Below are 16,202 nucleotides of genomic sequence, written 5' to 3' on the forward strand. Positions count from 1 at the left end.
TTATTTAGTATTACATTATTCTGATCGAGAAAGGAGAAACTAGAGCTAAGGAGTATGTTAATTTATTATCATATTAAGGCAACTTAAGTGCAGTATTTTGTTTATTTTACTAATGTAATTAATTATGTGCTATGTAAAAGGGTATGTTAATTATCCATCATTTGTAACATTATCCTTTGAAAGCAGAGGACCAATCAGAGCAATCATGACATGATGGACATACTTTGCACAAATTAACTTCCAATTTACAGCTTGATTCTACCAAGCTTTTATTTTATTATGATGCTTTTCACATTTTAAATGCACAAGTAGATAAACAGAGGAAGAAATTAGTTTTTCCATTTGATTTTGCATTGTATTTATTAATTGTAGCATTCATAATCATGGACTGTATATTAAAGATTCAGATTTTAAATCTACATTAAGACTGAAAACTCTCTAGAACAAAACAAACCAACAGAAGTTATACTTGCTGATGAAACCCAGGGCACAAAAATGTCCACGTTTATTACGCTTCAGGGTTATTTTTGAGAAGGTACTCAGCCTGAAAGATACAAAGGACACAATGAGAGAATTTGACAACACGTTTTCCAGAAAATACCTTCAATTAAACTAATAAGGTGCAGCTGTTATTAGGAGGACCAACCTACCAGGAAGTCTATGGGATCATCAGGACGTATTGTACAGCATTCGATGAGGCCTTGGGTGAGAGTGGGCATCACATCCCTCATCAGGTAGTTCCTGAAAGGTCCTGACTGAGATTCCAACAAGTCATGTTCTTGTCTCCTCACCTCCTCAAGATTCTGATTCTTAAAACACACACCAAAAATCTCATTGATGAGCTGCTAGCCTAACATATATTTCTGCAATAGCAAAACATTAAATGACAATAAAAAATAAAAAAAAATAAAAAATTAAATGGCAAAAATTAGTGCAAGTCAAAGATTTTAAAAATGAAGGACCAGATCTTTTAAAGAGGACAAATTTAATAAAAACACAGATAGGAGATGAAAGTTCTGCGTGTGATTTACTGACAATGTGCAGATTCAATGTCATGTCAGGCACAAAAACGGTTAAGACGTGCCTTTTTTGGGCGGTAAATAATGGAACAAATACCACTAAGTTGACTTAGTAAATCACGTTGCATTTATCTTTGAAATACTCTTCAACCATAAATTTAGCGGTCTGACAGGGAAATGCATATGCAATAAGGTCAGATGCAAAAATAACCCTTAAATCCTGACAGTAGTTTTTCAACGCCAATAGAGGGTTTGCGCTAGCGCAAGCTGTTAGTAAGTCTTGCCCTTTTTCTTAAATTCCTTTAAAAAAAAAAGAACTTGATGTGCTTACCCACTCCCCCCAACGCTGATCTCTCTGTTGGGCCTCTTCTTCCTCCCGCCGCTCTGCCTCGGCCCTCTGTGCCGCCTGTTTCTTTAGCTGCTGTTCAGCTTGCCGTCGCTCTTCTTCCTCCACCTCCTCTGAGATCGGCCTGTAGTTCTTCGGTTTGCCCACTTTTTTGCAAATCTTCTCAGTTACCAGCAAGTACTCATTGTCATCATTGCTTGTAATCTCTGCAATAAAAGTAAATACATTTAGAGGTTTAGGCCACACTTTTAATTAATTTAATCATATTAGTTAAATCAAGTCATATTAATTGTAAAAAAAAAAAAAAAAATAGCACAAGCACACTTTTCAAGCAAGGTATGCGAGATGCCAGTCAAAACTGTTGAAACGTCACAATACCACTCCTAAAGGTAAGGTCACATTAGTGAAATTTTGTCGGCAAAAATGTATATTTTTATTGTCAATAGTGTAGCGATGTAAGGGTGTGTTCACACTTGTAGTTCGGTTGGCTTTGTTTTTTTGGTACGGACCAAAATAAGAAAATGATACATCAAGTTCTGGTTCGTTAAGCATTCACAGCTGTTCTTAGCTGACAGAAGTGGCAACTTAAAGGAATAGATCACTTAAAATTTTTAATTCTGTCATCATTTAGTCACCCTTAAGTCGTTTCAAACCTATATGAATTTCTTTCTTCTTCTGAACACAAAGGAAGATATTTTGAAGAATATCGGTAACCAAACAATTGATCACATTGACTTCCATAGTATTTTTTTTTCCTACTATGGAAATCAATGGGGTCCATCAACTGTCTGTTTACCGACATTCTTTAAAATATCTTCCTTTGTGTTCAGAAGAAGAAAGAAATTCCTACAGGTTTGAAACATTGAGGTTGAGTAAATGGTGACAATTTTCTTTTTTAAGTTAACTATTCCTTTAACTGACTTTTGCTGCTGTAGCCCATCTTTTTCGAGACCATTCTCTGTAAACCTGAGATGGTTTCTGTAAATTCTCTGAGATGGTTTTGCGTGAAATTCCCAGTAGATAAGCAGTTTCTAAAATACACAAACTAGTTTGCCTGGCACCAACAAGCATGCCACGTTCAGTCACCTAAATCACATCTCTTTCTCACTCTTCAGCAGATCGTTTTGACTGTGTCTACATGCCTTATTGAGTTGCTGCCATGCGATTGGCTGATTAGATATTTGTGTTAACATGCAGTTGAACAGGAGGTGTACCTAATAAATTGGACGGTGAGTGTGTATTATTTTGCCTAAACAAGGCTGTGTGTTGGGCTAAGTGAGCTTGTTATTTGTGTGTACACATGGTGGGAAGCTGAGAACTCACTAACAGCTTATAAACGAGACAAAATAGCGGCCTGAAAAGGTGGGTCTCGTTTTGTTTGGTGGTCACCAAGGTTTGGATGGCATCATTGTATGGTTCAAATGAACCGCACATACAGAGCAATTGTACCAGAGTTAATTTTAATCAAACCAAAGTGTGAACAGATCCTACACCGAAGTCACTTCCAAACCAAGCAGCTGTCTCTTGAACCCATTGCGAAATCTGTATTTGGAAATATTTTGCACTCATGCAAAATTCGCGTGGATTCTTATTGAAATGACTGGATTTTCACAGAACAGCTGTAAATGTGACCGTACCTTTATGCTTGATGTGTATTAGCTAGCTCAACAGATGCACTTCATTAAAACAGGATTTGGTTCACTCCTTCAATGTTACCTAAGTGCTCAGCATGAATCTCCAGGTCCTCAAAGAAGTTCAGCACTGTCTGATCCTCTACGTTTCTCTCTCTGAAACGGGCCAAGTGGCTTGGGAACTGTTCAGGGGTGTAGTAAGTTCCCTCAACAACAGTCTCGGGTAGATTCAGAACACGTTTTTTCAGGAAATCATCAGTGGCGTCAACAGAGAACACAAACTCTGGAGAACAGACAAATTATTGTTTCTCTAGGATCATAGTGAATTTCAAAGCCACTTGTTACAGTATTTCTTTTAAATGAGTTGTGGGTATTCTGTCTACAAATACAACACCTCTTATTGAACGTGTTCACAAAAGTTACCACTATAATGTAAAGCTGAGCTAATTAAAGGAGAACTTTATTATTAAGCAAGGATACATTCAGTTCATGTGTTAGTAAAGACATTTATCATGTTATGAAATATTTTCATTATCATGTAGATTCAAATAAATGCTATTCTTTTAAACTTTATAAAGACCCCTGAAAACATGTGTATCACAGTTTCCACAAAAATAATAATAAGCAGCAAAACCGTTTTTAACATTGATAATAATAAGAAAAGTTTCAAATAACTATATTAGAATGATTTCTGAAGAATCATGTGACACTGTAACATATGTGGGAAATTCAGTTTTGCCCTCACAGGAATAAATTACATTTGAAAATATATTAAAATAGAAAATAGTTACCTTTAAAAACCTATAATATTTCACAATATTACTGATTTTACTGTATGCAGCCTTGGCGAGCATGAGATTTCTTTCAAAAACATGAAACTTTTGAACAGTACTGTAGTTAAATGAGTTCTAATCAGTCATGCAAGACTCAAATCTTAAGGCTAATAATTATGATGGAGAAGTTTGAGGGAAAAAAGGCATTTCTAATCTGCATTATACATTATATTAATAAATTACACACCTGGGATGATCTTTTTCTCGTGTTTAGATTGCAAGTCTTCAGGCTCTTCATCACCTGTTGAATATTTAAATAATCATGCAGCAAATCAAAACTCATGTATTATTAATCAGAATCATGATTTAATTTGTTCATATATCGTTTAATTTGTTCATATATTGTTTATGCCTTTCTAAAAAAAGGGCAAATTTCTCACCAGTAAATAACTGCTTCGCCAGCTCATATGTCTTGGGAAAACCGTCCAAAACGAAGCCCTGGTTCATACAGGGTTTAGTCCTGAGTTTGTCCCTCATTATACGAATCACATATTGGTCATCCAGTCGTCCTAAAAAACAACAACAACAAAAACTTAATATATATAATTTCAATATAAAGCAACTTTTTTTTTTTTTTTTACAAATATACAACCTTCATTCTCATTCATGTTTTCCTTCAGAGTGTCCAGAAACTCCTGAGCTTCACCCTCATCATTTTCCATGTCCTCCGTTTGAATACACGACTCCTGATTAATTCAACTAAGCATCAGTATAAAATCTATAAAATTTACATTTATTTTTCAATGTAGAAAAACAGAAAAGGTCACTGCAGGGAGCTGTTTATATCAACATTATTTCTGAATTATTTGAACATGCTTTGCTGGTTCTGAATAAATTCTGGGTGTTGTATAACACTCACGAGGTTGTCTAATGTTTCAGTGATGGTCTCCTTAAGTTTAATATGATGAAGTTTGTAATGCTTGCATATCCTCTCTGCTATAGTGCTCTTCCCAACAGCAGGTGGTCCCAGGATGCAGATGCGAAGGGGCTGGGACACACACACAAACACAGGCTTGTACTGTGAAACTTTAGATTGAGACAAAAAGCCCAACATAAAAGAAGTACCAAAAAATAAACATACAACTAGAGAATTTCAACGTACCAACAATCCCCTGGTCTGCTTGTATTCTTCAGTGATCTGCTCAATGTTTTCAACCATGCCATATTCTGACACCCACTGGATGTTAAAATTCTCTTTCAGATACAGTGCTTCAATGCGAAGGTTGACAAGCAAAGAATCAATATTTGTTTGCTGAAGTAAAAAGATATCATAGTTGATACAAAACCAAAAATGTGCAATATTGATAATCTTCTCCAAAGAATGTCAGAACAATATTGACATTGATTCTTACTGTCAGCTCCCGTATGAGATAAATCTCCTCTTTTGAAACATTCTGAGTTTTTCCTGGTCCAAGCACGAGTGTTATTGCCTTGAGGAAGAAGATTTCCTTGCATGAGAACCATTACCTTAATGGTTAACTTGTAAAAAAAAAAAAGAGTTATATAAATACTGAATGTGTCAAATCTCACCTTTATGATATCCTCCATTGTGTTTTTGGAGTCATCAACAGCAACAACGTATTGTGACTTTGGCTTGTGGTCAATGACATTTTGGATGATCCTGAATCAAACGGATGTAAATGCCCTGTAATTTAGCTTTTTGCATGGATGATGTCATAAAAAGCTCCACAATTATACTAACCCTGCCAGATCATTGATGTGAATAGTGGGGATAATATTGGAGCCATCACCAAAGATGGGCACCTCGGAGACTTCGCCCACCCATGACGTCTACATAGAGCAACGCAACACAACAAACTATTTAACTTCAACATTTCAATTAGTAAAAGTATTTACAAAAGTAATATTTTTTAAATGTCTGTCCACTATGATTTAGCCTACCTTAAAAAACAAGTGAAACATGTATTCTCCCATTCCATATTGTAGCCCTGATGCAACAACATATGTAGAGAACAGGGAGCTTTTCTGAAAATCATTCATAAATAAATATTATTTCACACTTTTAAAGTCATGCTCACGTGAAGTGTTGGAATATCTTACCATAAACTAGTGTGTGCAATTGTTTAATATTACATGAATTTTCAACTAAAATGGAAAAATTATTATCCCACAAGGTTTCTTGCTTACAGTTTTGCCTAATTTGACCACAAGTTTCTCCAATTCGATATGATCATGGAAGTTGGGGTGTGCTTTTCTTTTCCTGTAGTGCTCGTCTGTAAAAGGAATCTCTGGGTCATCCTATTGTGGAGTTAAAATATGCATAAATACAACCTTTTAATCATGTTTACATGCTGATCAATAAAGTAGCCTACTTGATTATTGATAACAGTGTTCTTATTCTTACTTTATCGGCTGGTTTAGACATAGCCCACGTCATGACGGTTGACACCAGGATAAACATCTTGTGCCCAGAAAAAGTGTCCATTTCTTTATGAAGAGCTGTGATTGGATGATAATTTAACTAGCATCTGCACAAGAAAAAGGTTCATAGCAGGAAGTGGATTCAATAAAAATGTGATAACGTTACCTGAGACGGCCCACTGTGCTTCAGCTATCTGATCAGCATGCTGAGTAACGTTAATATCATAAATTATCACATCACATTTCATCAGATGATGGAAAAGCTCTTCACGCTTCAAGTGCTGGTTAGAGATGAAAAGGGATGTTATAAAAAAAAATAGTAAACTGACAGTATGTTACAACTTATAAAAGACATATCTGCAGAATGCTGTAGTACATAACGTTAGTTGATTTATTTACACTGTACTCTTCAGAGATAAAACTGCACTTCTCCTCTGTTTGGCTGGAAACTGTTCCCACAATTTGGAAGGTTGCATCTTTGATTTTGGGTTGCTCATCCTGCAGCCTGTCTTCTTCCTCCTCCTCCACAGCCTCTCCGAAGTCCACAAGAGATGCACCAACTACACAAGAGTCTAAAACCTAAATACAGGATAATAAAGTATGGGCATAATAGCCCTAATTTTCAAGCAGTGTCTTGATGTGACATGATGTAATTCATCTGAAGCTTGCCACCCAACCTTTCTGATTCCACTGCGAGTGTTATAGGCTAACGTTATACGTGCCGATTTCGACTAACTTATGTGGACTTTTTAGAGGTCTAAGACTGCATTTGTACCGCTGCAACTACGGTGCAATTATGCAATATTATAAAAAGTAATAAAATAACCTACCTTTGCAATATTTTTCGTTGTGTAATTATCAACATTGTTGATAAAAGCCCGTATGGAGTTCGGCGGTCTCTCCTCGGTCTTGTCCGCCATCCTGTGTGTAACGTTAGTTGTTGTCCTGTTGCTAGGAAACGGATGTTTTCGCAATGTCTATGTATAACTACATATACAATTAAACGCACTGTTTATGCGCTTAAAAGCCTCTATAAATAAAATAACATTATTTTACAACTTTTTTTACATATTTATATAAAAATAACTTACATTAAATGAAATTAACGTTAAAAGGTATAAATGTGACAGTATATTTTTTTTAGTCTATGATGTGTACACACATATAAATATAAATAAATGTATATATAAATATATATAAATGCTCTCTATATATATAATAATAATAATGTGTGCACATATATAAAACCTTTAACATTAATTTAATAAAAAATAATAATACACGAGCTGTAAAAAAGATGAATGGGTGACTGCATGCAAGGAAATCATCTTCCTCAAGGCATAACATCGTGCTCGGACCAGGAAAAACTTTCAGAAGAGATTTGTGTCATACGGGAGCTGACAGTAGAATCAATGTCAATTGTTCTGACATTCTATAGAGAAGATTATCAATATTTTACATTTGTGGTTTTCTATCAACTATGTTTTTTGTTTTTCTTTATTCAGCAAACATATATTGATTATTTGCTTGTCAACCTTCATATGGAAGAATTTTAACATCCAGTGGGTGTCAGAATATGGCATGGTTGAAAACATTGAGCAGAGCAGATCACTGAAGAATACAAGCAGACCAGGGGATTGTTGGTACGTTGAAATGCTCTAGTTATATTTTATTTTCGGTATTTACAATGAAGCACTGATATTGTGCATGATTGATCATGCTGGTCATTTGTGGTCATTATCTGGTCAAAGCTAGACTATGAATCATCTGATTTACCCGCAGATGGGGAAGATCCTTGGTGGTAGACACCATATTGTTCATTTTCAGATATTCTGAATCACACAAGTGGTTTAAATTATATAATATATTATTATTATTAGTAAGACACAATGGGTATGGCTGCATAACTGAAACCTTAAAAATGAATAACTCATTAAATCTCTTCATAATCACATTAGTCAGATACAAAAAAAATCTTTGTTTCCAGTCTGCTTGTTTCGGTGTCACAACAATGGCAAACAAAACAAGATCAGGCTAAGGCCTCTATAGCAAAATTATCAAACTGTGCAAGTTCAAAAGAACTAGTGCCTATGGCCGCCCATCCATGCCGTGGCTCCCAGAGCACTGCATTCTTCCACAGGGTATAGCCATTGAGATCTGCTGATGCATAGTTTCCCTAAAAACAGAATAAATAACTGATCAGCTGTGTTTATTTATGAAAAAGTGAAAATCCGACAGTGCGGAGAAATTAGATTCAAGTCACAACAGGTAAGACTTAAAATAGAGGAAAAACTCAGCAATAAATGTGTAGGAACATTTCTATATAATTCAACAAACCTTGACTGTAAGGGTCAGTGTGTACCATACACGTGCTCTAGTTCCAGACATTCCCTCACCAAGAACTGTCATTCCACCTGTCAAACAAAGGTTTTGGATGCATGACCTGGCCTTGTCAAACTTACAGCAGTAGGGGATGAGTATTTTTCAGATGCTTACTGAGGTCATTGGTGACTTTGTAGGTGCCATCTGCATACACCCAGAAAAAGATTCCCTTTGTACTTCGGATGACTCCTCCACCTTTATCCACTCTGACAGCAATGAAGACTCCACCAGTGTGCACAGCCTCCATGTACACGTCGCATGACACCATTAGGTCATGCCTGATAATTGTAAAAATACAAAGAGCTGTTAATACGTCAAGTCACCTCAATTTATATAGCTTTATACAGTACATAGTTTCAAAGCAGCTTAACGGTGTGTGGCAAGCAGGGCGGGGCCGAGAGCCATGGGAACGGAGCGATGACATTTATGTTGTATCTTATGTTTATATGTTACATATTATGCTTTACTTTTTTTTTTATGTTTATTTCGTGAATATAGTTATGTTGAATGTTTGCCAGTTCCCGCATCTTTCTTCCCTGAACTTGAACATTGTTACAGAGTAGCCCCTTTCACACAGCAATCCCAGTAAATAACCGTAAAATTGCCAGAATGACTTTACCAGTAAATGCACAAATATGCTGTTCACAGAAGCATGGCGTTCTGGCTTTTACAGTAATGCCGGGTACACACTTAACGACTAGCTGAAACATTCTAAGACTGACTAAAACACACTTACAGACCCTTTCCATCGATTACAGCAGATTTTAAACACTGACTGTGAACGCGACTCGGCACGTTTGGGCGTGATCAGTCACAAGTATCAAATTACATTCATAATCGGTCTTACAGTCATTAAGTGTGTCCCCGGCTTAAGAGACCATTCACACATCTGCTCCAAAATACCAGTAAATTCTGTGATGTCAGTCACTGGAAGAGATCTTTAAACGCCACACTGTTGTCTTTATCCACCCGCATAAGGAGAAGTGCTTTAGTTTCACTATCTGTTCAATTTGAGAACATTTTTAGACGCCCGAGTGAAAGGCATAAGGGGATGATCAAACAGAACACGTTTTGGCTCTTAACAATGAAACGCGCATAATAGTATCCAACTGCAAAGCCACAAGGCTGATGAATGGAAAAGAGGGCTGGGTTTCGAGCGTAACACGTTGAAAAAGCTGGAAGATGTGGCACAACGGTCAAAGATGATCATCTTGTGCATACAGTACTCAAATAGAAAAACTATTAAAAAGCTTACAAACAGCGCTGAGTAATCACATCATCTCCATAAGAACTTTATGACTGGCCCAAAGCAGACTTCTTACGTCAGTACGTTCTGACGTTGTACGTGATCATACCGGTAATCTTCATTCTGCGTTCACACAGAGCACATTACCGGTAATTTACTGGTAATGTTACAACTTCCCTTACTGGTAAATTGACGGAACCAATTTACCGGTATTTTTTAAATGGTCTTGTTCACATATAATCTCATACCGGTAATTTACCAGTAAAGACTGGATGTGTGAACGGGGCTAGTGATAAACAGGAAAATAATCATCAGTGAATCCGATTCTGCTGTAAAGTTCAGTTCAGTTCAATAACTGTATAAAGTTCATCAATAGAATCGAATTACGTAAATTATCGTTTATTTCTAATATAAAGATGGTTTTCCATGTAGTCTTTTCTTAATTCACAAGTACACTAACATTCAAAAGTTCAGTAAGTACAATTTTTTTAAACAAGTCTTATGCTCACCAAAGCTGCATTTATATGATCAAAAATACAGTAAACCAGTAATATTAATACCATTTAAAAAAACTGTTTTCTATTTTATGTACCAGTAGAACATTCCTGTCATAACAAAGCAGAATTTTTAGCAGCCATTACTCCAGTCTTTAGTGTAATTTAATGCGTTTACTGTTTGTTTTTCTCATATTAATGCATCCTTGCTGAATAGAAGTAAATCCAACTGACCCCATACTTTTGAACGGTAGTGTACATAATCAGGGCCGTGTGATCGCACTGGGCCCCACGCTGGTCCGCTTTCTCTAACTCGCACTAAGCCCCGCCCCATGCTTGGGACGGCCCTTTACATAAGTCATAAAATCCTAACAAATGTTATGCAAACCATATTTAACACTGCTTCTCTCACCATTTATAATCACCAATAACACTTATTGTCTGATCAGCATCTGCAACCCAGGTCACCGGACGCTGAGTGACCACCTGTCGCAGAGTGAAAACATGAGGTCCAGGATCCGTCAGGTTAGTGAAGTATTCGAAGACCCCCGTCTGATCCGCAAAGTTTGGAGCCTCTGAGAAATAGGGATTTCCAGCTGAGAGATAGGAATTCAAATTGTTGTTAGAGTTACACAGACTGTTGTGTGAAAAGTATTAGAATAATTATCAAATAAGGGGGGAAAAAATGACAACAAAGCTACTTACGGACATCAAAATCATCTTTGTATGTTTTAGGAAAGGGAGCAGTGGGTGGAGGATCTGGGTAACTCCCTCTCTGACCGTTTGTTACAGTAGTAAATGTGTATACCTCATCAACATCAAGCTCAATGCTGAAAGACCCCTCAATTACCTACAGCATTCACAATTCACACAGAAATAATACATTAGATGTCGTTTTGTGAAACACACATCCGCAAATAATTATTAGACAAATCAATCTACTGAACCAAGATTTTTTTAAGAACCCAGGCAAAAAAAGAAAATCCTTATAGCCTACTGTTTTTAAAGAGGTTATATCATGAGAAAATGCCTTCATTTTCTTGATTTTGTATGTACTTACTTTAATAGGCTTGAGATTTTGGAAGAGGATTGTCTTGTTTGTCTTGAAATCAAACTTTGAATGCCACACCTGCAGCTCACTGATCGAAGCCTGTTAAAAAGTTATTCCATTTATTTCCATAAATTAATTTGATCCATTATAAACTCATTGAAACCACACCAAACAGCACTTACAAAAGTCCCTTTGAGATGGAATGTTACATTCTGGACCGTGACATTATAGGGAAGCAGAGGGGGTCTTATACATACAGAGTGGTCGTGGGTCTAAAAAAAAAGCCAGAAAAATAGAATAATATGTTTACACACAAATATAAAGACCATTGAGAGACAGAATGTACACTACTGTTCACAAGTTTGGGGTCAGTAAGATTTTTTTATTTTAATTTATATCTATATTCAGCAAGGATGCATTAAATTGATCAAAGGTGACAGTGAAACATTTATATTGTTAGAAAATATTTATATTTGACGTTCTATTCATCCACAAAATATTAAATATTCATAATAATAAGAAATGTTTCTTGAGCGAAAAATCAGCATATTATAATGATTTCTGGAGGAGAATGTGACGAAATGATGCTGAAAATCAGCTTTGCCATCACAGGAATACCATACATTTTAAAATGTATAAATGTATAATATATCACAATTTTACTATTTTTATTGTATTTCTAATCAAATAAAACAAATTTGCCTTGGAGAACAAATAGACTTTTTTCAAAAAACATTTTTTAAAAATCTTACGGAACTTTTGAACAGTATCAAATGATTAGAAAATCATTTTTTTATAGTCTCACCATAGTTTCAGTGATTATTGTTAGGTTTCCTCTCTCATCAGTCAATGCAACATAACTCCCACCATGTGTGAAGTGTCCCACTGTCTGCAGGTACGTCCAGCCAGACTCAGTAAACTGTGTAGTGTGGGCTTTTAGGATTTTATGAATCAGATACTTTGTTAGTTCCATCACACATGTTCTATCTTACAAGACGCATATACAATTAATGCATATATAGAGTACATAAAAATACACAGGTGTTTGGATAATACCTGTTATCCAAATAGGGGACTCAACAACATAGTTTCCACTCCATGGCGCCGTTGCAGTCATTAGTCCATCCCTTCCAAAGGGAAGGTCTTCATAATAACTAGCAAGGAGGTTCCAAGATATGGTCCTATAAGAGAACACAAACTATTGCTTTTTCAATTGTCAAATGCACTCTGTATGATCAAAAGGAAATGCTAAATGTCTTTATCATAGATGTCATACGCTGTCATTTTGCCATTGACGTAGTTCTGGTTGAGAATCCGGGCCCAGCAGCCTCCGCCAACGTTGTTATTAAAGGTACTGTAATCTTCAGAGGACCACAGTTTTTTCCCAGTCTTCAGGGCATTGGGTACAGTCTTGGTTCCAGGGTAATGAACCCTGTCAGGCAAACAATTCCAACAGCAAGATCTTACATCACCATTCTTCACATTTCTTGACATGTCATGCTAGTGTATTTTATTTCCATTCATTCATCTTTAAAAATGGGATGTGTATATTTTAATAAGTAACCATTCATTAAAAAAAATGTATCATACCCCAAGACATCAACAGCATCTTGTAGCTCTCTGTCAGCAATCATAACAGAGGTGATCGGCTCCCAGAGGTTATCACTGGCAATGATTTTAACTCTCTCCAAACCACTTTTATCCAGTGTATATCGTAAAAGCTAGCAAACAAGGCAGAGAAAGAAGGTGTAAAAAAGTCATTTCTGACTTTTAAATGTCATTTAAATTGAATATGCAGTATATGCACCAATGTTAACAAACAATAATAAAACAGGCACCACGACTCCACCTTTCAAAAGTTTAGGGTCTGTCAGGTTGTTTAATTATTTTAGTCTCTTCTGCTCCCTAAGGCTTCATTTATTTGATTAAAATTGCAGTAAAACAGTAACATTGTGAAGTATTACAACTATTTAAAAATATTTGTTTTATTTTAATATATTTAAAAGTTAATTTATTCCTGTCATGGCAAAGCTGAATTTTCAGCATCATTAAGAAACATTTTTTATTATTATCAATGTTGAAAACAGTTGTGCTGCTTAATATAATTCTGATAATTTTGTGATACTTTGATGAATAGAACAAGATTCAATGAATAGATCAATTTAATGTGTCCTTGCTGAATAAAAGTTTAACTGATTAACCGTTTCATAATGTAATATTACAATGTAGGTTTGAGTCTGCAACTGTTATTCAGATTAACTACATATAAAGTTTCCCACAGAACTTTAGCAAACCGTGTTCAAATCATAAGATTTTATCATAAACTAGCTATTGCTAAACCATGTCAGTCTGAGGGGGGCAACAGAATAGCACCTAAATATATTGAAGGTAAAAAAAAATTAAGTAAAAAAAGTTTATTATGACTTCTGACTTTGTTGACAGCACTTACCTTTATGTACTTACTGTTAAAATGCCTTTCATTCCATATCTGTAAAAAAAAAAAAAAAAAAAGGATTAGGAATATGGCCACAGGAAAAAACAATGAAAGGAATGGGATATATGAGATGCATTTACCCCGACATAATCAATATCCAAGTCATGGTACTGCTTGGCCCCACGAATCCATGACACCACATAAGAGGCAGTGATATCAGGGAAATCATAAGGCCAGTTTTCACCATTTCCAACCCATCCTGGAAAGGCCCATGGTAGACCTGTTGATTTAAAAAAATATATTAAAGGTAAATACAAAAAACAAAATACAATTTTGGATTGAATGGCCATATAAGCACTAGAAGTATTTGTGCATGTTTTCCCTGTTTGAACCATAGGTCATTTTTACCTATGAGGGTGATGTTTGGATTCCTCTTCTTAGCTTCCCTCATAAGCCACCATTCATATCCTCTATAATAATTCTCATCGTCTTCATAGTGCATGTGTGAGGGCTCGGTTCCATCTGTAAATCATTACATTAAAGAGGTCATTTGGATAATGCAAAAACACCTTCACTATACAGGTTTTAAAACTGAAACTGCTCTGTATGCTATACCTGTAGTCTGAGCATCGCCTCCAATTTCAACCTTCAGTATTTGTAATGAGGCTCCAAATTTAGGCTGTTAAATACACATAACGTGAATATAGACACTATATTACATACAAATTAGCCTTATTAGATTCCTTTCTAAACACACCTTGAATAGATAGTCTAGTATCTGACTCCGATATGGTTCATCATAATTGACAAGTAAACGCGAGGTTGCCTGTAAGTTAAACACATCGGTTTTCACACAGACGTTAGCGTTTTTTGAAAAGTTTCACTAACTAAGCACTTTAGAAAGCTCTGAGAAAGGAAGCGCACTAAAGTAAAACACTCACCCCACCACCGCTTAAACCACCAATGCCATCAAACGATCGTCCTAAACCAGTTTTGTCATCTAAATCGTAGTCCTCGCCTGAACAAACACTGATACAGAGAAAAATACTAAAAAACACAAAACACTGATTTTCTACGTTCATTCTATCTCGTGCGTTCCTGCAACATAATCAGCTGACTAGCATGTTCCGTGATAGGCGGTGCTGTGATTAGCCGAACCACGCCCATAATTACGCCCCTCTCAAGCGTCATTGGTCACAGTGACCGTGCGTCTCCTACATGGGCGTGGCCTGTCGCGGGAAAAACAAAACGAAATTATAATATTTGTTAGATCTCCTTTTAGAAATAAGTAATTCCTGCTATGTACATTTTCATGTCTCTATCATACATATGTTAATATTGGCCTATTAGATAATATTATGCACGTTATTTTTTAAAGATAGAACATTTTTAGTTTTTAACACAGTAGTGCAACTTTTAGTGCAACTTAATTTGGGTTAATCTTAAATCGGCCTACTTTTGTTTGGAGAAATGTTTTTGATTTTATGTCTGCCATGTTTGGTTCTCTGCACACTTCTAAGATGACAAACTGCCATTCATTAAGATATATTCCAGGTTTCTTCATTATTCCGTTTTAAATAAATCACGCTTTAAATCACCTTTTATCCGACTAGTCTCGTTTGCAATATCGCTTTAATTATTAAAAGACCGTCTTCCAGGAAGTGACATCATTTTGGTGGGAAATCAACAATCAACAATTTTCAGCGTCTGTAAAGCCCCGTTCACACCGCCAGCGATTTTGTCGCTGTGTGTCGCTAGTCTCTGTACTGTGAAGTCGCTTGTGGGCGTTGGTAGTGCTGTCGCTCTAATGTTATTGGTTGACTGTCTGGCCATATCTATACTAAATACCATCACAAGTGATACAACTAACTTTATATTATTTTAATTTGACTAGAAATCATAGGCTCAAAAGAAACAGTATGGTGTTGGGAGAGGGGTTTTTATATTCCTATAGCAGTGTTCAGTGGAGTAAATCATTTACTAGATAACGATCGAACAAGCAACAAATTAAACTCACTCATACGGTCATAAATGACTAAAACGTCATTCGTATTTGACAAATAATACAGTTTCTTGTCTCTAATAGTCAACACAATGCAGGGGAAACTGCAAAGTGAACTGCAGTGTGCTAAACTTGCATCAAAAACTTACAACACTCGAACTATAAATGAATTAAACTCACTGAGACTGTCGACAGTTTATTTTCCATGCATCATTTTATTATATCCATGAATGTGGTTAGTCAAATCCATGGTCAAATCATATAAGACAGTGAAATCGCCCTCGAACTCTGTCTTGCCTGCACTCCGAGACGGTGACGTAACGTGACACCACTGAAAGCCTTCTTTCCTATTGGTTGTCGCTCGCGAAAATCGCTTCTCATT

At 36.1% G+C, this 16,202-nt stretch overlaps 2 protein-coding genes across 2 annotated transcripts; both read right to left on the reverse strand.

The window, feature by feature from the left end:
* Window positions 1-340: 340 nt before the first annotated feature.
* ak7b (adenylate kinase 7b) lies at window positions 341-7,142 on the reverse strand. The gene is made up of 18 exons (XM_079632274.1): window positions 7,042-7,142; window positions 6,611-6,790; window positions 6,378-6,492; window positions 6,195-6,289; window positions 5,978-6,088; window positions 5,732-5,815; window positions 5,532-5,620; window positions 5,360-5,450; window positions 5,182-5,259; window positions 4,932-5,081; window positions 4,689-4,817; window positions 4,422-4,515; window positions 4,210-4,338; window positions 4,017-4,070; window positions 3,082-3,279; window positions 1,351-1,571; window positions 651-809; window positions 341-544 (listed from the first exon to the last, which is right to left on the reverse strand). Exons 1-18 carry the CDS (start codon window positions 7,129-7,131, stop codon window positions 509-511), a joined length of 2,103 nt encoding a protein of 700 aa, XP_079488400.1. The 5' UTR covers window positions 7,132-7,142; the 3' UTR covers window positions 341-508.
* A 707-nt stretch (window positions 7,143-7,849) lies between these two features.
* On the reverse strand, window positions 7,850-14,964 carry galcb (galactosylceramidase b). Its single transcript, XM_079633471.1, has 17 exons — window positions 14,760-14,964; window positions 14,576-14,644; window positions 14,434-14,497; window positions 14,227-14,340; window positions 13,959-14,098; window positions 13,834-13,872; window positions 12,975-13,105; window positions 12,661-12,816; window positions 12,441-12,565; window positions 12,190-12,317; window positions 11,567-11,656; window positions 11,394-11,483; window positions 11,039-11,183; window positions 10,746-10,929; window positions 8,708-8,871; window positions 8,549-8,625; window positions 7,850-8,387 (listed from the first exon to the last, which is right to left on the reverse strand). Exons 1-17 carry the CDS (start codon window positions 14,898-14,900, stop codon window positions 8,241-8,243), a joined length of 2,004 nt encoding a protein of 667 aa, XP_079489597.1. The 5' UTR covers window positions 14,901-14,964; the 3' UTR covers window positions 7,850-8,240.
* Window positions 14,965-16,202: the final 1,238 nt, after the last annotated feature.

This window comes from Phoxinus phoxinus (genome assembly GCF_949152265.1).
Source record: "Phoxinus phoxinus genome assembly, chromosome: 13".
Lineage (NCBI taxonomy): Eukaryota > Metazoa > Chordata > Actinopteri > Cypriniformes > Leuciscidae > Phoxinus > Phoxinus phoxinus.

Excerpts from the sequence above, each read along its gene's own strand:
- ak7b (XM_079632274.1), bottom strand. The coding sequence starts at position 7,131 with ATGGCGGACAAGACCGAGGAGAGACCGCCGAACTCCATACGGGCTTTT. Across the intron at positions 4,818-4,931 it reads AGCAGACCAGGGGATTGTTG|CCCCTTCGCATCTGCATCCT; the intron begins GTACGTTGAAAT and ends TGTGTGTCCCAG. Across the intron at positions 4,339-4,421 it reads AAACATGAATGAGAATGAAG|GACGACTGGATGACCAATAT; the intron begins GTTGTATATTTG and ends GTTGTTTTTTAG.
- galcb (XM_079633471.1), bottom strand. The coding sequence starts at position 14,900 with ATGAACGTAGAAAATCAGTGTTTTGTGTTTTTTAGTATTTTTCTCTGT. Across the intron at positions 12,566-12,660 it reads GTCAATGGCAAAATGACAGC|GACCATATCTTGGAACCTCC; the intron begins GTATGACATCTA and ends GTTCTCTTATAG. Across the intron at positions 8,872-10,745 it reads GTTATTGGTGATTATAAATG|GCATGACCTAATGGTGTCAT; the intron begins GTGAGAGAAGCA and ends TACAATTATCAG.